The sequence below is a fragment of the Poecilia reticulata genome, linkage group LG2, assembly GCF_000633615.1.
Source record: "Poecilia reticulata strain Guanapo linkage group LG2, Guppy_female_1.0+MT, whole genome shotgun sequence".
Classification (NCBI taxonomy): domain Eukaryota; kingdom Metazoa; phylum Chordata; class Actinopteri; order Cyprinodontiformes; family Poeciliidae; genus Poecilia; species Poecilia reticulata.
Genome location: NC_024332.1, coordinates 5,648,902 through 5,669,145, shown reverse-complemented (window position 1 = coordinate 5,669,145; position 20,244 = coordinate 5,648,902). Strand labels below are relative to the sequence as shown.

General features: G+C 39.1%; 4 protein-coding genes and 1 non-coding gene across 7 annotated transcripts; 3 read left to right on the top strand and 2 right to left on the bottom strand.

The window, feature by feature from the left end:
- Positions 1-3,284: 3,284 nt before the first annotated feature.
- Positions 3,285-4,200, top strand: LOC103474822 (ribonuclease CL2-like). Its single transcript, XM_008426069.2, has one exon. The coding sequence runs from the start codon at positions 3,386-3,388 to the stop codon at positions 3,845-3,847; it is 462 nt and encodes a 153-aa protein (XP_008424291.1). The 5' UTR covers positions 3,285-3,385; the 3' UTR covers positions 3,848-4,200.
- Positions 4,201-9,453: 5,253 nt separating this feature from the next.
- smim11 (small integral membrane protein 11) lies at positions 9,454-10,351 on the bottom strand. Its single transcript, XM_008426082.1, has 3 exons — positions 10,268-10,351; positions 9,576-9,782; positions 9,454-9,494 (listed from the first exon to the last, which is right to left on the bottom strand). Exons 1-2 carry the CDS (start codon positions 10,280-10,282, stop codon positions 9,594-9,596), a joined length of 204 nt encoding a protein of 67 aa, XP_008424304.1. The 5' UTR covers positions 10,283-10,351; the 3' UTR covers positions 9,454-9,494; positions 9,576-9,593.
- Positions 10,352-10,965: 614 nt separating this feature from the next.
- trnas-cga (transfer RNA serine (anticodon CGA)) lies at positions 10,966-11,047 on the top strand. The gene has a single exon. It is a non-coding gene; the product is annotated as a tRNA-Ser (tRNA).
- Positions 11,048-11,416: 369 nt separating this feature from the next.
- gpr180 (G protein-coupled receptor 180) lies at positions 11,417-15,901 on the bottom strand. Its single transcript, XM_008426122.2, has 10 exons — positions 15,608-15,901; positions 14,533-14,679; positions 14,363-14,457; positions 14,164-14,269; positions 13,872-14,052; positions 13,496-13,545; positions 13,241-13,398; positions 12,878-13,075; positions 12,726-12,803; positions 11,417-12,640 (listed from the first exon to the last, which is right to left on the bottom strand). Exons 1-10 carry the CDS (start codon positions 15,744-15,746, stop codon positions 12,482-12,484), a joined length of 1,311 nt encoding a protein of 436 aa, XP_008424344.1. The 5' UTR covers positions 15,747-15,901; the 3' UTR covers positions 11,417-12,481.
- tgds (TDP-glucose 4,6-dehydratase) lies at positions 12,577-19,509 on the top strand. Of its 3 annotated transcripts, none has more exons than XM_008426103.2 (12): positions 12,577-12,686; positions 16,725-16,791; positions 17,442-17,510; positions 17,591-17,681; positions 17,766-17,914; positions 17,988-18,086; positions 18,157-18,216; positions 18,291-18,334; positions 18,425-18,590; positions 18,655-18,710; positions 18,846-18,943; positions 19,224-19,509. In XM_008426103.2, exons 1-12 carry the CDS (start codon positions 12,670-12,672, stop codon positions 19,313-19,315), a joined length of 1,008 nt encoding a protein of 335 aa, XP_008424325.1. In that variant the 5' UTR covers positions 12,577-12,669; the 3' UTR covers positions 19,316-19,509. The 3 variants fall into 3 exon arrangements, with proteins under 3 accessions (XP_008424325.1, XP_017166398.1, XP_008424317.1); XM_008426095.1 differs by lacking the exon at positions 12,577-12,686 and adding an exon at positions 16,396-16,563; XM_017310909.1 differs by lacking the exons at positions 12,577-12,686; positions 18,291-18,334; positions 18,425-18,590 and adding an exon at positions 16,394-16,563.
- The last annotated feature ends 735 nt before the right edge of the window (positions 19,510-20,244 follow it).

Here is a 20,244-nt window from a genome sequence, read left to right as displayed (position 1 = left end):
TTCAAAGCAGATCTGCAATCTTCAAGATAAAACAAATTGTATTTGAATTAATTTGTGAAACGGTTTCCCTCCTGCACTTCTACTTCAGCTTTTCTCAAATGTGAAGAAAAAAGTGTTCTTTAAACTGTATGAAGACGTTACTATCATAACCACAATTCTGAGCAGGTGAGTAAAAACAATCTAAGAGATGGTTGAAAATGTTGTGTTGCTTGTCTCTCAGGTGGTTCGCTCATTTCCTAGTTGGAAAAATAAGAGTATGATTTTTGATCCTATAAATCACATTTATATTTTCTGTTGAATTCCACACTTCTAATTTAAACACTGAATATTTTTCTCTTTATGTGTGTTGTAGATCATCAAAAATAAACAGAAAAGGTATGTGATAGAGGAAAATTGCGATTGAGGTATCAGTAAGTCATTTTAAATAAAAAATTGATTATGTAGAACTAGAAGCATAGGCAAAGTCATGTTCAATCAATGAGAATGGGTCTAAAATGTCAAACTAAAAAGACACTTTTGAAAACACCACATTCAAGCAGGATAATCTTAAATCTCGGTCTCCTGAATCAGCTAGTGGACATATGGACAACGAGGAGAAATTACTTTTAGCAGGTTCATATAACATGTTTGAAATCACCAACATTTCAAAATCTCTACTATTAAAAAATTTTCTTTAAATTTTTATAAACAGATAGCTGCCTTATATTTGTGTAATTGTATCTCTTCAGCTGCTCTAATTTCTATGTAAGAAGATTTTTGGATTGTTTTTCCCTCAACAGGAAACCATGAAGATCCAGGTTGTTGCCGTCCTGATCCTCACTCTCTCTGCAGCCGAGATCTCCGAGGCTCTGAACTTCTTCCAGAAGCACGTCGTCATCAACATGAATCCCCCCAGTTGCGATACCAAAATGAAAGAAATAAATGCACCTAAAAAACGGTGCAAGCCAATCAATACCGTCTTCTTGGACCCAACAGGAGTCCTTACTGGAATCTGTAACTTCGGTAACGACCGTCAAACACAGGATATAGATCTCCAAATTATTGACTGTGAACATGAGAAGTTAACCAAATATCCTGATTGCAAATACAGAGCTGTCGAGGGTCGAGCAACTAGTGTTACAGTTTTGTGTAATCAAAACCATGTGGCTTATCATCTGGATAAAGTCAAGAAAAATTAGAAATAATGGCTAATTTTCCACTTTGTGCTGCGTTCAAGTTCTGTACAAGCAGCAACAACTGATATCTGGAACAACTTAGAACCTTTTCCTTGTCAATTACTATTTGAAATAAAGCATTTTCTGCATCTTGGAAATAATATTGGCAAACAATAAAGTAAACTGGAAAAGAAATGTAACTACCAGACTGGTCTTTGATGTTCATTTTTTCACTATTTGTATTTTGTAAAACTAAAAAAATTAAAACTTTCCAGCACGAATAGCTTTTCAGGTGGTGGTGGGTTTTTTCCACATCTCTGTGCAAACAGCAGAGGGCGCTGCTGTCCAACCTGTGGCGCCATATTTAACTGATCTTTATAATAATGATAACGTCACTACATTTTATTGTGGCTTGAGCAAAATCACTCACGCTTTCTTTAAATGCACATTTCTCTGCATCACACCTAAATTAATTTAACCAACATAACATTCAGATCTAATCACAATGAGGCTAAAGCCAAGTCAAAACATCTAGATGCTTGTTCTGTTCTCTAAAACCAATGCCAACTGGTTTTTAGTGGATTTAAAGGCACACACTAGAAAAGAAAAGAAAAGGAAAATGTTGAGATTCATTTCAGGTCAATATTTCAGTTTTTGTTGCTTTGCCTTTGGAGAGAACATCAAATGCTCAGATGCTGTCTGGATATAAATTGTACATATTTTAAACAATTTATCCCTTCAGTGGATTCTAGTTGATTTAATACAGCAAAAAGTGGCCCAGTTTTCAGGTAGTGGGCTATGGATTTACTAGAAGAGACCTGAACATTCAGTTCTTGTAAACAGAGGTGGTTTTGTGGTCACAATGGTTGGACAGATAGTTATTGGTAACTACAACAAACCTCTGTAGTCGCAGGTGTTGCTGGAGAAAAGTTTGAAATTACATTTTCTTGATCGGTCCGTTTTATCATCTGATGAGAAATTCTGAGCGTCTGTGTGAAGAAAAATGTTGTGTACTCTAAGGGAAAAGTTAAATATCTTCAGGTAATTATAAACCGTTTTCAGTTGATAATTAATAAACTAACACCTCTACTGTAGTTTTTCTCTGTTTTGAAGGTGAAAKGTGTTCCTTCACATGCAGGAAGCAAGTCCAACRGGCAACAATAGGTTTATTTCTGATGTYAAGACCATAAGTTACAGCTACTGTTGTGCAAAAATAATGCTTTACCATTAAAAATAATAACACCTACAGATATGCTTAAGATTTCACTGCAGGTAAMTGCAACATTCAATGTCTTTGCACAATCTATGCATGTGTGACTGCTGCTGCAAGTGTGGTTTTGTGGTCATTTCAGTGAAAATCCTTCATCCACACTGTTCATGATAAAACTCACCACTACATATCAGTTGAAACTCGTTTTTGGTATTTATATCATATGCAATATATAGGTGCACTTCAGTCAATTTTTCCTACAAGCTTAATTTCTTTTAAATCTCATCTGATTTGCTTTTCAGGATACGTGAGAAGAGACTCTCAGCAGCTCCCGTTTGTGGTCGGCCATGTTTGTTTCTTCCACTCAWCACCTTCTCAGAACGACTCACTGATTTGATTCAGTAAAAAATATTTTTAGCTGCGGTGGTCCTGAGTTCTGCCTGTTATGAGAAATGTTCTGTTATACAAGTACCATATGCAGCCAATTGCGTGTTCTTATGCAGATTAATGCACTATAAATATTGATCATGGCGGAATAAAATAGCCAATCAGTTTGCTTTAAGCTAATTGTGTAGTATTACGTGTACATTTAGCAGCATAAGAGTTACACCTTTAAATAGAAACATGCTAAGAAACTCCTCCTCAAAAGGAGACACACTTTGGAGCATTAGTTTGTTTTCACACTCAYTTCGACAACTAAAAAGGAAGAAGACTTCATTCTCTTTTTGCCTCCTGTTCGTCTGGGGAAAAAAATCACTCATTTTGGACCAGGTAACATAGTTATTATTTCTTAAAATTAGTCAGAAATGATTAAAAAGTCAAATGTTTTCTACATTTTGATAATAAAAATCAGTATTTTACGGAGCCTGAAACACAGCAAACACAAAATGTTCTTAAAAAGAGGTGACTTCGTTCACGTTTTGAATCTCTCGTCTTTGACCAAAACTAAATATGTGGGAGAACCTTCTCTCAAATTCGTTTTCGAATTTGTTCTCAAATTCTTCCATCTTCTTTCAGAATCATGAAGGTCCTGCCATTCTGCCTGCTCGTCTGCTTGCTCCCCCTGCAGGCCACCGCCTCCGAGTTCGKAAATACAACCTGCACCCCGGAACTGGAAAACACGCGCGCGCGCTAYGAGAAGTTCAAAAGGCAGCACGTGGACAAGAAGATGGCGGCGCAAAAATGCACKGCAGTGATGAAACAGAAGAAGATCTACGACGACAACAACGTCTGCAARAAGACGAACACGTTCATTCTCGCTGATGCCAAGGAAGTCCAGTCTGTCTGTAAGGGTCAAGGCGTTTATAATAACGRAAGTCATTACACGGAGAGCAAAAAGAAGTTCAGAGTTGTGGTTTGTACGGTCAAGAAGCAAGCCAGGAAACCCAAATGTGAATACAAGGGGAAACGGCTGAATAACAGAGTCATTGCTGTGAGTTGYCAAGATGGTTTACCTGTGCACTTCGCAGGAGATCACAAGTAAACTTCATTGTGAGAAAAATGCTTTAAAACAAGATGCTAATCTTTTCTGAACAACTTTTTAAAATTAGATACTTACTATATATACACCTTTTGACACATTTTAAGAAACAACTATGTCTTTCATTTTTTGGCGTAGAAAAGAAACAACCTAATATGTATTTTCCTCAAAGTGTAAACAGAATAAAACCATTACATTGAACCTACTGCTTAAGAAAGAGCTGTGTTGTGCTTATGTTGATGACCATGAATTACATGCTAATAACAATAGTGTTTCAGAAAACAAAAGTTGAAATATTACATGGAATCCTGGATTAAAATAWWCCAACAGAGGAAGAAGATGGAAAAGACTTGACGGGTTTTGTCTTCCACCTAAACTTTGTTGTTTCCMGKAACCCAATTTTAATGTTCAGTCTTCAAATCTTAAGCTTAAGCAAATCTTAAACTCAGAATTCATGATTCTGAGTTTCAAAATTATAAAACCGATTCTCATCTTTCATCCCATTATCCATCTGAAGACATAAAAACAAAACCTTGATAACCTGATGAATATTTCTCAATTTCTAGCATTTTTCAAATAAWTATCATTTTAATAATCCTAATTGACATRAAATGAAAATGCTGCATRTCTTCTCATACAATATATGCAAATATCTGGTTTCAACTGGATCTGCTGACAGGCTCAGAATCCTCCTTCATTCAAAGCAGATCTGYAATCTTCAAGATAAAACAAATTGTATTTGAATTAATTTGTGAAACGGTTTCCCTCCTGCACTTCTACTTCAGCTTTTCTTAAATGCAAAGAAAATGTTCTTTAAATTCCCATTGCCACAAAGTACTAAAACCTAATTTTCTTACTTTACCAACACAAAGATCAAACAAAAAATTWATTATTGTTATATTTGAACATGATGTGACGATTTATGAAGTTGCCATTAAGAGCAAAMACTTCAAACAATTTGTTTCTTCAAATAATAAAGAAAATAGTAGAAGCAACTACCTAACTGTTTTTTTCTTTTGTCAGATTTACAAATCTAAAATGATGTTTCTTCAATTGACCTGATATTACAGTAAGAACCCTAACCCCACCCTAAGAGCTTCTTTTTCAGATTTTTACCTGCAATTGTGGAATAAATTATAACTGTACTTACAGTGTAGATCTCCACAATTCTGGCCTCATTTGGTGAAGAATAGCTCAAATTAAAGAGAGGATCCTAGCTCCTTGTGTGCAACAATARTAAAAGGACCTTTCTGTGAATTTCCCCGACCTTAAAGGTTTTGCATAACACACATTTACATCTTAAAATAGGCTTGTTTTTCACAGATTTCTGTTCAGATATGGGCTTATCTTTATTCAAATTGGATAAACTGGTCTCATCCTCTCACCTGGATGCTATATAACAAGCCCAGATCAGTCAGAGTGCAGCTTCAGAGACTTTCCACCATTGAAGATCTTCTGCAGTCCGTGCTTCAGACACCCWAGTCTACCAACACAGTCAGCTGAAAGTGAAAAATAACATCCGGTATGTCATTTCACTGGGATTCTTTCAATTTAATCTTTGACAAATTRCATTTTTAGCTATTTTTAACAGGTAAATGTTGATCACCTTTRTTTTTCTCTCTCTCCACCAGTAATCATGAAGATCCAGGTTGCCGGCTTCCTGCTGATGCTGCTCTCTGCTGTCGAGCTCTCCGAAGGGCAGAATCCGATCGWGAAGAACATCATCGACAGCATGACCAAAGGGCAGTGTAACGACGTCATGAACGAAAGATTCAATAATGAAGGGGGTTGCAAGCATACAGAAACCTTCATTATAGCATCTCTCCAAGATGTGAATGCTCTCTGTCAAAATGTGAAGGGGATCATGCCAGGTTTTAGCAAGAAAATATTTAAAGTTGTTGACTGTACGAAAGTTAAAGATTGTGCTTATAATGGTGTTGATAGCCATACAAAAACTCAACTTAAACTTGAATGTAAAGATAATCAAGCTGTGCGCTATGTAGGTGCTAATAGGCAAAATTAAAAAAAAAAAGATGCATTGCTTAATTCCTGCCATTGATAAAAAACAACAACATGAAGCTCCTGGTTCAATGTTACTCTGGTTCTGTATACATTAGCCTAAATATATTGTAGAATTTTTATCTGAAGTTCCAGATAACCTCTACTGCAGCAGCTTATTAACATTACCATCTTATGTTTTGACTTCTTTAATGTCGATGTTTTATCCCAAATAAACCTATTGCATAATATGAGAGACTTAACATTTTTTTATTTCTTACAAAATGTCAGTTTTTTTGTCTGTTTAACGGATAAAATGTTTTACTAACTTAAGTACGAATGAAATGGGGTTGATGGACAAAGAAGGAAAAAACTGATTTGGGGAAAAAAAAACTGGGAGCAGACATATCTTGCAGAACCTGTGTAGAGTTTTTGTTCTCGGTCCAGATACAATTCATATTATCAAATGCATGGCTTGCTATTCAAATCCACTTCGTGATAATACAGCTGTGCTGGTCAAAGATTAGATAATTTTAGAGGAAATACAGAGTGTTGGATGAATGAGGGACTCAATAGCAACAGAGAAGCGAAGCAGAATGCAGGACTCAAGTTATTCTTTTAAATGACTGAACAAAAATACTTACAGTTTAGAACGAATCAGGAAATTAAATACTCAAGAGGGAATGACGACAAAAGGCTGAAGGAGGGTTGATTATAAAAAGTGGAATCTGGTGTGACACTGGAAGAGCAAGGAAAGCAGCACCAGCAAAAAAAAAAAAAACAGAAAACAAGGACTTAAAGACGAAAATGGAAATGAGATCAGCCCAAAATGAAAACACAAGAAAACAAAACGAAGTCAGTGGTGGGAAGTAACGAAGTACAAGTACTTCGTTACTGTACTTAAGTACAGTTTTCGTGTATCTGTACTTTACTTAAGTAGATTTAATAATGGGGACTTTCTACTTTTACTCCACTACATTTTACACTAAGTATCTGTACTTTCTACTTCACTACATTTCTACAAAACTGTCGCGTTACTCGTTACATTGTAAGTCTCGTTGCTCTTTTTTTCTGTTAAAATGTGAAGTTCAGGGATTTAAGGTGGCGCCGTAAAATCCGAGCAATAACGTGACTTAGTGTCTGTTGTCACCCATCGGCTCCACCTTTACTTGCACGCGGAGCTCCAGACAATGCGCAGTGGTTTCCTCTGAGCGATACAATATGTCTGTCTAATCGTCAGTAATATAATATCGGTGCATAAATCATAGATATGGCGACATGTAAAATCAGCAGCGCTTCGCTTTCACAGACAGTGGGACTTCGTCCAATTTTTAACGTCACTTGGAAGGAAAGCTTAAAGAAAGGTAAGATCTGTGGACGTGATGCTAGCAAAGCTAGCTGTATTGACTGAAACACATGTTGCATCTGCGATGAAAAAAAGTTGTCACTCATGCGCTGAATTACTGTGTGGAGGTGTTGACTGAGGTGTCGCATATATGGGACAACGCTGTGACCAAAGTGCAATATAGTAATATGACATTCATGGACCAACTGATTCTTCTGGACGGATCTTGACTAAGTCCTATAGTGCTGAAGCCTCACTGAGAGCCGTTCTTTGTTCTTGTAATGCTCTGCGTACACTGCAGTAGCTATTTTATTTCAATAAAATATCTTTATATTTAATTGGCGAATAAATAAAACAAGAACGTAGGAACACAGAGCATGCTCATTGCGCTTTGTTTTCGTCACCTGTCATGGCGGCAGACGTTGCAGCAGGAGGGAGGATGAGAACAGTCACGGTGCTCCTCCTGCTTGGTTACTTCTTGCTTATTGGGCTTTGGGCAGTGTTCATAGTTGAGCATTGTTAATTGCTATGTATAATGGTGCAGACAATTATTATTTCTGACATTGGCAATATGGGCAACCGCCCAGGGTGTTATTTTTTTAGGGATGGCAGGAGACCTCTGTGTATTGTGGCACAGAGATGAAAGCAAAACAGAATGAAGAAGAGTTTGAATTGTCACTGGTTAAATTTATTTCAGCTCTAAGTATTTAATATCTAGGTGTTTTTATGGAAAAGTGAATCTTTCTGATCAATTTGAGAAGCAGTTTTGATAGGTGCACTTAATTTTATTGTCATGTAGCGGCGGGGTGCTGGTTTTGATTTGGTCTTGGGTTCAGTGGTCCAGACTACAACTCTGCTACGTGGCTCCTTGGTTCCAGGTCCTCCTCTGCCAGTTGGATTTCTTTCAAAATAAATGTGTGGCAAAAAAAGTGAAGTTCATGTTATGTTAGGACAGGAGACGAGATGTTTCCATCCCTGAAATGATGATGCATAGAATCACATATCTAAGTCTAAACTATGTTACAGAGTAAACTCAATAAAAACATGCTTTATCTGTGGCATTGTTCATTAAAATGGCACATTACTGATGTATTAAAATTAAATACGATTGGTACACTTAATGATATTAGTGATTAGGTAATGCATTCAGCAAGTACTTTTACTTTTAATACTTAAGTATTTTTAAAAGCCAGTACTTTTTTACTTTTACTTAAGTAAAATGTTAATGTGGTACTTTGACTTTTACTTAAGTACATTTTTGTCTGTGTATTTGTACTTTTACTTAAGTAAATTTTTTGAGTACTTTCTCCACCACTGAGTCGAAGATTTTGAAAAACGTCGCGTCATATTTCTTTGCTTGCTTGTCAACCTGCTTTTACACCCATTGAGTAAATATGAATGCAGTAGCGCCCTCTGCTGTTCGACAAAGGTAAAAAACAAACAAAAAAACCTACTGCTGCATGTTCACGTTTAAGTGTCATGTCACTGGATATCTTCCAAAACTCAAACTCTTATGCTCTGTAGACTCTTTTTACACAAAGTGATGCATTTCAAACAATTATTTTCATGATCCAATCAGCTTCTATTCAGACACAAGAAAGTTTCTAACAAAGTCGAGAACCAGCTGTCCGATAAAAATGATTTTACAAATGCTTTAAACTCACTTTACTTTGAGCCATGATGGAATTTTTATTAGATTTTTTTCTAAAACAAGACATTACAAAAGTTATTTTCTCTATTCTAATATACAGAAAACTGCTGTTTATCTTTAGTTTGGGCAAAAATGTTCCCAAAAATCTATGAACCAAGAGCTTGTGTCTTGTCTTTTCTTTTAATACATTAATATCAAATTGGCACAAGCAACACACTGTGATGTTAAACACAAATCAGTAATATTGAATTAAAAAAAAACAGGTGCATGTTATACAGTAATGGCACATTTTTAGAGCCAAGTTTTATTTTAGAATTATATTAAATTGTTTTCCTTAATTAATAAAGAAAAAAACTGACTCAAAAACACTGATGTGGAGCAAACGATTTAATGTAGTTACAAAAATAAGCGCAAAAATATTTCAGACAGTGAAAATTCAGCCACACATGTAGACAAAGCTCAGCTCAGACCATGAGTGACAGCAAGGCAGTTTTTCCATGTCTGAATAGATTCTGCTTTCCTTTCTTATATATATTTAAAAAACAGTCAATTAATATGGAGTAAAACTTGTGAAGTCAACATCCCAGTGCTGAAGAGCGAATCTCCAGATTCTCCTCTTTCTTTCTGCTTCTCCGGCTCGTTGGGAGGAGCTCGTTCTGATCGGGAAGAGAAAAGATTTCTATACATACGTTCAAACTGGATGAAAAATAGTCGGCTCATTTGAGTAAAAGCAGCACCTGCTCCTCTGGATTTCCTCAGTCCTCCTTCAGGTTGTCGATGAGTTCCTGCGTCTGCTGGGCCAGCCTTCTCCTCTCGGCCTGCTGCTTCTTCAGGGCTTCCTCGGCTTTCCTGCTCTGGTAAATCTTGACCCCGGCGAAGGCCAAGCACAGCAGCAGCGTCTTCAGGGCCAGGATGTAGAAGAGGAGGGGGACATTGTCCAAGGCCTGGAAAGCAGATCGAGAAAAATATTTTTAGAAGACTTCCAGTGAATTTTAAAATATTGTGATGGAGGAGAAATGTCTGGAATAATCAGAGAAGCAGGAGAAATCTCTCCTCCCCTCTATGTGATCCCCCTGCAACAGCTGTCTGCTGCAGGAGGAAGTTAATTTGAGAGGGGAGGCTGCATGAGAGAGAGAAGCAGCTGCTCTCTAAATCATGTGTATTAAAAGCTACAGCCCATTCATTCTATACAGCCACAAGCGATCAGATCTTGCTCCCAAAATCTGATACTGTGGCATTCTGACTAATGTGCATCAGATTTAATAGTGACATCTTCTGTTTGGTTAGCTCTGAAAACATTAGCATTGTGTTTAGCAACAATTTAAAAAGCAATGTAAATCACTGGCAACTTTAAAGGAAGATAACCTGCTTAGCTATTAATCAAATATAAATATTATAATTACAATAAACGCATTTATACAATATTTACCTTCCAGTTGATCATTTTCGTTGCTGTAATACTCTTCTCGCCGGCTATGCGCAAGCGCTACTTATGCTCGTCAGAAGGAGGCGGGGATTAGACTGATAGACCAATAGAAATGACGTTTGTTCGAAGCGTCAGCTGTGAGGCGTTCGAAAGAAATGCTAACTTTTTCTCAGAGTACAGTTTAAAATAGTTACACCTCGTTATTAGTAATTGTAGTTAGTGGTACTAAAATAAAAAAATCGTTCGTTTTGATAACTAGTAAGGATGGTGAACTATTTCTGGAGTTTAGATTGTTGTCAAATGTTTAGTGACAGCTTTCACCAAGTGGCTTTGAATGCACCACCAAGCAGAGTGCGACTAATTTCGGACACATACTGGACCAACCTGGAAGGCTCCAGAAAGAAAGTAGCGAAAGACATACATTAACGAGGTAGGGTGACATGTTAAAAGCAAATATTTTTTTAAAAAAAAATGGTTAAAACTAGGATGCAAGACGGCACAAAGACATTTTAGAGTCCTTTCAAAAACTCGTGTTACAACTAGTCTAAGAGTAATTGTGTCCATCAACATATGGTGTAACAGTATACGCTTACAAAACGATGAATAGTAAAATAGTTTTATAGTTTATTTAAATTATGTATTTACACTTGTCATGCGTCAACATTTATATTGTGACGTGATGACGTCTTAGAGCATGCGTAGTCACGGTGGCCGAGAGGTTAAGGCGTTGGACTCGAAATCCAATGGGGTTTCCCCGCACAGGTTCGAATCCTGTTCGTGACGAAGTTTAATTTATTGTCTTTTCCATCGCATAAATGTTTTCATTTAGGTTTGGATTATTCTAGGGTAATGGATTTTTTTAAATAAAACATACAGTTTTAGATTTATATAAAGGAGTGTAGCATTACAAGTGTGCGGTGTTGCATTAAATTGATGTTTATGATAGCTATTTTAAGAAAATTTTACGGAATAAGAACATATATTAAGTTTAATATTTTTCAAAAGGCAAAAATAGTGACTTGTATCTCCTAACAGTATGTAGGATCCCACCTGAGCAGAGTCTCTGCAGTTCCTCACCATGTGGTTTCCATGATGATATTGAAGAATGTTTACAATTTAAATTTTTTTAATTAATCAATTTCAGTGAACTCATTACAGTTGCTATGTTTGCTCATTTTATTTCCACAAGTGACATAAATTATACCAGACATGGACATTCAAGTTTGAATAATTACCTAAACAACTGAATGCTAGATTGTCTCTGTGCTGCAGTATAAAACATAATGTAATGTTTGACACATGCACTGTTTCAGTGCAAAGCAATATGGACTGATATCATTTTGCGTATTTATAACAGCTGACAAAGGCTATACATTCAAGTATATTTTTAAATATGTAGAAGCTCAGCAGCCTCTGACCAAACAGAATGAGAAGTAGTGGTATTGGACGCTGCCCTTTTTTTTTAATCACTTAAAAAATAAATAAACAGACAAATAAATATGTCAGTTTCTTTCTTGGCACCTGTTCTGCATGTTTGCAGAACAGGTGCAAACATGCAGAACAACAAGATATGATCCCACCAGCCTCTGTTTTGGTTTGACACAAACTTAAGTCAGATTTAGCCCGATAACAGAAGTAAATGGAAAATCACAGGATTGTATTTACACAGTGGAGCTCTTGTGGAAAAAGATTTTTAGTAAACTCACCATTTCTGCCAATTCAGAGTCATGCAGTTCGCTGCAGCTACAGAGAGTTAATGTCGGTTCGATGATTTGCATCTCACATGCTGTCAGCTCATACATTTACGTTGACAGTTAAATAACGGTACAGCTTTTGTGACACAGAAATAATAACAATAATAACATAAAAATCGTATCTACATGCAGACTGCCCCAATCATGGCTGACTCAGCGATTTGCAGGTAAAGCCTTTAAAAATAATCTAATTGTGATTGCTTGCGATTTTGCGCTCTCTCAAGTTCTTTATCGTGGTTTTCTGCTGACGTCTACCTCGCCAGCTGATGCATGCGTGGCCATGCATTTTGCATCCCAGAGGCTCCAGTTAGAAGTCAGAGGTAGTGTGTTGCAGTAAGTACTGTCGTCTGTCCACGGCTCAGTGGTAGCTCTAACGTGGGACAGACGACGGTGCAGGGGGGAACATCTCCTGCTGCGTCTGACAGAGACGCTTCAGTTCTCACCGTAACCTGGGTATCTGTGCTCATAGGCGCCCCCTGTGGTGGTTCGTTCTGGACATAGTGAGCGGCAAAGACACGGAGGAGAGGGAGGACACCTCCCAGTAGAGCGAGCGGGACAGGAAGAGCTGGTAGAGGATCACCATGGAGATGGACTGGCAGAGGATCACGCCGATGGTGATGACCTACAGAACAGAAGGTAGTGGCAGAGGGAATGAAGACCGATTTCAGGTAACGGACAGTAAAATTCTGAAAGTTGTGATCTCGCACCTTTTCCCTCTGGTGGTCATTGAAGACCACAGACATGAGGACGAGGATGGGGTGACAAAGGAACCACAGGAAGCAGCCCTGCGGAGAGAAGACAACCTGGAGGTTAAGCGGCTGTCAGGCTCGGAGGCTGCTGTGGAGCTCAGAGTTGTCACCTTAGCGAAGCAGAGGTAGAAGTCCCTCTTCAGGGTGCTCCTCTCTGTGGAGACGATCTGGTAGAGGACGGAGGCCAGCAGGAGGGACAGCACCACTCTCAGAGCCAGGAGGAGGAGACCTGCTAGGCTACGTTGGGCGTGATAGCTGTGGTGTTCGCTGTCTGACTCAGAGTACTGCTCCCACAGCAGCAGGACTCCCTGGGAACCACAGATCGGGTCAATGTGTAGGCTACGGATCGGATTGCTCTTTGCCAGCCATGACTGACGATATCAACTTCTTTGTGGACAACACCAATCCCCACCAGAGCATTGAGAAACTTCCCTAATAACAAACCCTGGCCACATAAAACCTTAAGCTGGTACCTGTGTGACCACGCCACCAACAGCGACGGCGGTGGACGCCGGGGAGCGCTCCCACTGCAGGGGTCTGGACTGCGGCTTCCTGCCTCGACTCAGAGTCCAGCCCATACACAGGCTCAGCAGCATGTACAGCATGGACACCTGGGACACCATGTCCCAGACTGCACGGCGACACACACAGAAGCGCAGAGAAGACGTGAATAAGGATGGCGTTGTTTAATTGATGAGTGAGTAGAGTTAATGTGAGGCGTAACGTACACTCTGCCAGGCTGCCCATCGGGGGGATCCCAGTACCGTCTCTGGAGTACCTGCAGGACACCAGATTACACATTTTTAGTTCAACTTAAAGAATAAAGCTCCATTCAAAATTATTCATATTTTTGAAGCATAATTCTGATTGTTTTAGTTTCTCCACAGAAAAAAGGAGAATGTTCAAAAGCAAAAAACTGATATTGACTTTCTGGCGTCAATAATGAGTGGATAAACATTTGTGTGCATTACATCAATCAAACACTTATAGATAAAACATCGTAAAAGAGTTGAATATTTTCTAATCGCTCATTTCTGAAAGTAAAACTCATTATATATGGAATTGATGGTGGATACTTCTATAGGACAGTTGGATGGAGGCTACCTGGCCAGGTGGATGTAGTTGCAGAGGGCGGAGCAGCCTTGCAAAGCCAGGGCCGTGGTCAGCACCTTCAGGACCGTGTGCATGGGGCCCCCTTTCTTCAGCGCCTGATACAGAGGCTGGAAGTAGATGCAGCAGGCGATGAAGTAGGCGAGCAGCAGGAGGAAGTAGAAACTGTGCAGCCCTAAGGAAACATGTTTGTATACTGTTAAAATCAAAACCCCAGGAAGAGTTTGGAACAACTGCAAACACAGCCGTCCTCCTAAACCAACGTCGTGCGTCGGGGTTGTCTGACCTGCTTCCTCTGCGCTGAAGTGATCCAGCGGGTTCCCGGCAGAGTCGGGGTTGAACAGCAGGAGACTGAAGCCGAGGTCAGCGTACGACGGCGTAGCTGAGCTTTCCTGACGAGAAAACAAACAATGGAAATATTTCCTCATCCCAACAGTTGTATTCGAACTTTATGTCTGTGGAAACACGTTAACATTCCCAGTTACCTCACACGTGTATCTGTCAGCGTACAGCACCTGCCAGGCTGTGGGCGAAGACTGACGAGGGATCGTCTGGTTGTGTTCTTCCTGGCTGAGGGAAACTGAAGCAGGTGGTGGGCAGAAAAGTCAATCAATGACGTTTTGATCTCTTCGTGGTAATAAAGTGGAACACTTACTGGTGAACTGGGCTCTGCTGAGTCGCTGGGAGCAGCTCAGGTTGTCCAGGTCTGAGTCCATGTCCTGGTACAGCAGCAGCCTGGCCTCCTTCTCTGTTCCCAGGGATGGGTTGTCCAGCCGACACACCAGCAGCCCGCCGTTACCTGCTAAAATGAAATAAATCAAGAAAATATCAGACACTTTCTACTTTTTTAAAGTGTATTTTAACATTGAGTAATATTTTATTACAGATTACGATATAGATAAAACAAGATTTTAATAAAGGAATGACTCCATCCGCATCAATCAAATTAGTTGAGTAGTTTATTAAGTTAAAGAAATAAAAACAAAGTGAGTTACTATGTAATAAACAGTTAAGAATGTGCTCCATTTAAATCTTACTGTGACACGCAAAAAAGCTTATTTAAAAAATAAATTGATCTTTATTAATTTCAGTCTTCAAAGATGACACATTCTCATTAATTTTGTAAAATTTTATAACACAATTTACAAGTTTCCTTTTTAAAAACAATTATTTATATGTTACCATCCCATATATTCAAATTACAACAACTCATATTTTGTCTTATATAATTTTCCAAGCCAAAGAGTGGCAGCAACATTCCAACCAGTTTTTAAAATTTAATTTAAAAAGGATTTGCTAAATTTATGTCCAACTATTTTTGCCCCCATATCTTCACTTAACAATAGATAACATTTCAAAGGAATGTGGACAACGAAAAAAAAAATAGTCCGACTATTTAACTTAAGGGGAATTAAAGATGTAAATGTAACAGAATATAGAATTTCTACTAAAACAGTAAACATAAAACCAAAACTATTGAATTATATATCCAGGGTTCCAGGAGGGTTAAGAGATGTCCGAAGGTGATGATAATCACTGCAGACATTACTAGTCCAAGTTAATGATTAGTCAGTTAGTTACACCCTTATATGTAGATAATAAGGCATTAAAACAAAACGTAAGCAGTGAATTTTATCAAGAACCGATGAGAGTCCCTGCGGAGGGTGAGCAGCTTGTGCCCGTGCTGGAGTGACACGTTAGCGGCCACAGCTGCACATCAGCACCGTTACCTTGGTACATGAATTTGGTGATGAACTGGCCATTTTCCTGCCTCGCCGCTTCGCTCCTGAACAGCCCCCTCACAGTTTTCCCTGAAGCCTCCAGGCTGAGCAGCAGCGCGACGGCGAAGGTCGCTGATAAACGCGACATTTTTCCACGTTTGTGGTGAAGCGATAAAGAAATAAAACGTCAGGCTAATCAGTTCAATGAGCCACGAAGCCAGAAGTAAACCAGCGGCGTCGAGCTAACCGTGGTTAGCAAGTGCTAAACCGGAAATTGACTGTTGACGGTGAAAAATAAAAGCAATTTGTCCAATGATGACGTTAATCCTTTCACACATTTCATAATTAAACCGAATTGGATAATTTTGCAGACCCAAATTCACTGAATATTTAGTCAATTCCATTCACTTCAAATTTACTGAAATTTTTTCTGTAAAGGCCAGGCTTCATATTGTGGAAGCTACAAAGATGAATGCGAAGCGGATGAAAATTTTACCGAATAGCACGTAAATTTTATTATTCCCACACAAAAAAACAATTTTAAATGTGACAATTGGTAAGCCACTGAGACTTACTTTGAAAAGAATACCGGATCATCAAACATTTTATCTCGGTTGAAATGGCTTGCCTTTCATCCCATTTACTGCTGACAGTTCGATTGACTCAGGATTTATCCAACCAGACCGTGAGAGTCATTTTACGTCATACACTGTACCCAATGAAATTGCGGAGAGCAGTGTCCAATGCGGAAACGCACCGCCTACTTTCAACGTGTCAACACTGCCGTTAAAGAGTTTACAACTGTCGTGCATCGCACAATCCCTCTACTGTACGGAAGAAAATGCAGAACTTCTGTATTGTCCGTCAAAAAATGTTTTTATGGCTAAATAGAAATGACAGCTGAAGGAAGAGCAGAGGATGAACTGTAACAGGACGGTTTTGGTGACAGGAGGGTCTGGATTCATGCAAGTTAATTTTAAAACTATGATCAAAGCTTAACTATATGGGGAATCTTTTGCTTTAGTTAGTTTTCTGTTATAACGCTGCACGTGTGACATGCAAATATCAGATTAGGACAGTGCGATGTTCTGAATTTCAGTTGGTTCTCTAATTTCTATATTTGCAGTGGCTCTCATCTGGTATGTTCGCTGGTCGCCGGTTACCCAGAATGGAGGATTATTAATTTGGATATTGTGAGTCTGCAAGAACACATACTGCCCCACATTTGTCACGACCACAAAATGTGTTTCAATGGGCTTTTATGTGATAGAAAAAGACAACATGGTTTGATCAGTTTTTGCCCATTTTTATTTGTAGCACAGTTGAAGTTAATATTGGATGGAGAAACACTTAAAGAAGTGAAGCGAAAGCAAATGAGGTGGATAAACAGTCCTTGCCAATAACTGATAGTGGAATCCGTGGCTTCTTAATGTGAAATATTGTACAATTATGATTTAGTAGACTTGGCTAAATGACGCAAGTATTTAAAAGAAAGAACAATCCCAATTCTGCTTGTTAAAATAATTTTTCTAGACTAAGAAAATATTCAGACCCACTCTAAAAATAATACTGCATGCCTTTCTTTTACATTAGACAAACTTACAAAACTCATTTTCTATTTAAACATTTATTTCCTTAAAGAAATAAATTGGTTTCATTAAAGTGTTACATATTTAGTTTGTGGTTGAGTGGGTGAAAAAAAAAGACAAGATTTGCATTTTTCATTTGGAAAAAATATAACTTTGTGGCACTTTTGACATGAGTATGTTTGGACACCATGTTTTATTATTTATGAATCCTTTTCCTAAATAATTGCTGAAATACTTTAGGTCTAATTTTGCAGTTGGATTACTGCTGCAGTCCCAGGAGTCTGGAAGGGGTTGAAAACAGAGACAATTACACTTTCATTCAGGTAAAAATGTGCCTTTTTGTGTTTAAATTGCACATGAAATAAAATAAATATCCTGTATTTTGTGCCTGCGTGYTGAACAGGGAGACGTGTGTAACCCACAGCTGGTGAATCAAATTTTCATCAATGAGAACATCGATGTCATCTTTCACCTGGCAGCTAAAACTCATGTTGGTGAGCAGCCTCCGTTCAGATTTCATTTCATAAGCAGTTCGGTCCAGTTCTTTATACGCTCCTTCCCCCCCTCCTCCCCCTCAGAGTCCTCATTCGAGTACCCTTCCGTTTTCCAGCGGGTCAACGTCGACGGAACCAGGGTTCTACTGGATGCCGCCCATCGGGCTCGACACMAGCCGCAGCGCTTCGTCTATGTYAGCACGGATGAAGTGTACGGAACCAGCCTGGATGAGGTCGGCGAGGTTTTAATGGTTATTTTCCACCAGGTCAGATTCCATGTTAGATTACGTTTCTCTTTCCTTTCAGGCATTTGATGAGGGCAGTCCGCTGAGGCCGACCAATCCGTACGCTGCTACTAAAGCGGCTGCCGAGTATCTGGTCAGGTCCTACTGGGACAAGTATCAGGTCTGGAGTTTGTCCATTTTATTTATTTTTTAATCTTACYGAGATTAATAACGTCACTTTGTTTTTCCAGTTTCCAATCATCATCACCAGGAGCAACAACATCTACGGACCCAGGCAGTTCACAGAGAAGGTATGCTTAATCTACAACTATTTCAAGGAATTAAGGCACAGTCTGAGTATTTTAAGTTGTTCCAAATGTTTCAGGTGATTCCCAGGTTTCTCACTTTGCTGCAACACAACAACAAATGGTAGGTGTGGTCAAACTCACGTACCTTGTATCGTGAGGTACCAAGCGTACCTCACGATACAAGCCAAATGACGCGTTCTTTCTGCTGCAGCACCATTCAGGGAACCCTGCCCATGTCCCGCCACTTCCTGTTCGTCAGCGAYGCCGTCCAGGCCTTCCTGCTGGTTCTGGAGAAAGGGACGGTGGGCGACGTCTACAACGTGGGAACAAGCGTCGAGATTCCCATCGTCCAGCTGGCGAGGGAACTCGTCAGGATGGTGGGTCTCGTGAAACTGACGCATCAGTCGGTTTCAGGATTGAAACGGTTTCTGCTTCCTCCAGGTAAAGAACGTGACCGAATCTGAAGTGAACGACTGGATTGAATTCGTCTCCAGCAGGTTAGGAAATTATTAGAAAGTTTTTTTTCCCCCACCTACTTTCAGGAAATAGCCAGAGCAATTTCACACACTASAGTGCATTTAATACTTTCAAAAATATTTCCTGTTAATGTATTTTCTTTCTTGATCCGATAGGCCACAGGTCGATCTTCGTTACCCAATCAGGAGTGAGAAGCTGCAGCGGCTGGGCTGGAGAGCAGAGACGTCCTGGGCTGAAGGCATCAGACAAACAGGTCCAATAATCCACTCAGTGTGAAATGATCAGAGTTCCTACACAGCTTGCATGACTGAAGTCCATTGTTTTCTATATTTAAGGCAGGGCGGACATATTGACAATCACAGACATCAAAAAAACAAATTGAGGGATGATACATTTTGGCAATAAAATATGGAAGAAACTGTGGAAGTTCTTCCGTGTCAGTACATATGTAGACTTTTCCAAACTGTGTAGGAACTCTAAAATATGGATTCTCTTCTGCAATTGCTTTCTTACCCGTCCTGCTCGTCTTTTAGTGAAGTGGTACCAAGACAACCCAGACTTCTGGTTGGATGTCAATAAGGACCGGCGAATCAGAAAAGAGCCTGAAAACGCCTCAAACACATGACCAGGCGTAGTTTGCTTTGCGKCKTGACTGACAGGAAGACCAGTTTCCCTCTCCATGAGATTTGCAACACAGCTACGGCTGATTATTCACCTCAGGAACAAAATTATGTTTACGTTTTGAATGTGCTAGACGACAGTAAGGCCGAGCGCCTGTAAATGAAGTTTTTGTAATAAATGATTTTTTGCTCAATTTAAGACGGGTATTTTTCTCTTCTTGTGCTTACCACGGTGTTTAAAGGTGATGACAGGAAGAAACCAACCCAGACACTGATCACATCTGCAAATCCAAACCTTTAATTGTGGTAAAATCGGAATAGTTGCACAGATTTTTTTTTTGTTTTCTTTTTTTCGTGCAGTGCTCTTCGTGCACACTTGCTAAACTAATACATAAAGCAAATACTAACTACCAGGCTGGTGCTTCTGCTAGATCACGTCGAGTGGTCTGGCCAATCAGTGATGAAGACAGCACTGGACTCCCAAAGTCTCTTAAATCCACCCGCTAAAACAACAGTCATTCAGAAACACACCTCCACTTTTTTTATTATTTAGATTGCAGTCTTTTTTTTTTAAACAGAGAAAGTCACAACAAGGTTGTTTTTGTGCAATTAGTTTGCTCAAAAAAAACAACAAAAAAAAAACATTTTAAAAAAAGTCAATTTTTTTTCCTGACTGGCCAGAAACTCTCCTGTGACAGCATCAATGCACTTGTTGCCTGAAAATATGCAAATCACAACAACGTAGCAATAGAACCACAGTCAATTCTGCGTGATGGAGACTTTAAAGACGGCCACTTGCCAAACATTCACAACAAGGGTATTAACAAGAAGAGGGAGAAGGGGAGTTACGATTCCAAAATAATAATTAAAAAAAAAGTCACTAAAAAGTAAAACTGACTTGAAGAGAATCTGGATACTTTTTTTGTACTGCATG

What these genes read in the sequence shown, in the direction of transcription:
- gpr180 (XM_008426122.2), bottom strand. Translation starts at nt 15,746, where the DNA reads ATGTCGCGTTTATCAGCGACCTTCGCCGTCGCGCTGCTGCTCAGCCTG. An exon ending in CACCAAATTCATGTACCAAG is followed by an intron (nt 14,680 to 15,607) that starts GTAACGGTGCTG and finishes ATTTCATTTTAG; the next exon opens with CAGGTAACGGCGGGCTGCTG. An exon ending in TTGGTGGCGTGGTCACACAG is followed by an intron (nt 13,076 to 13,240) that starts GTACCAGCTTAA and finishes TGTGGTTCCCAG; the next exon opens with GGAGTCCTGCTGCTGTGGGA.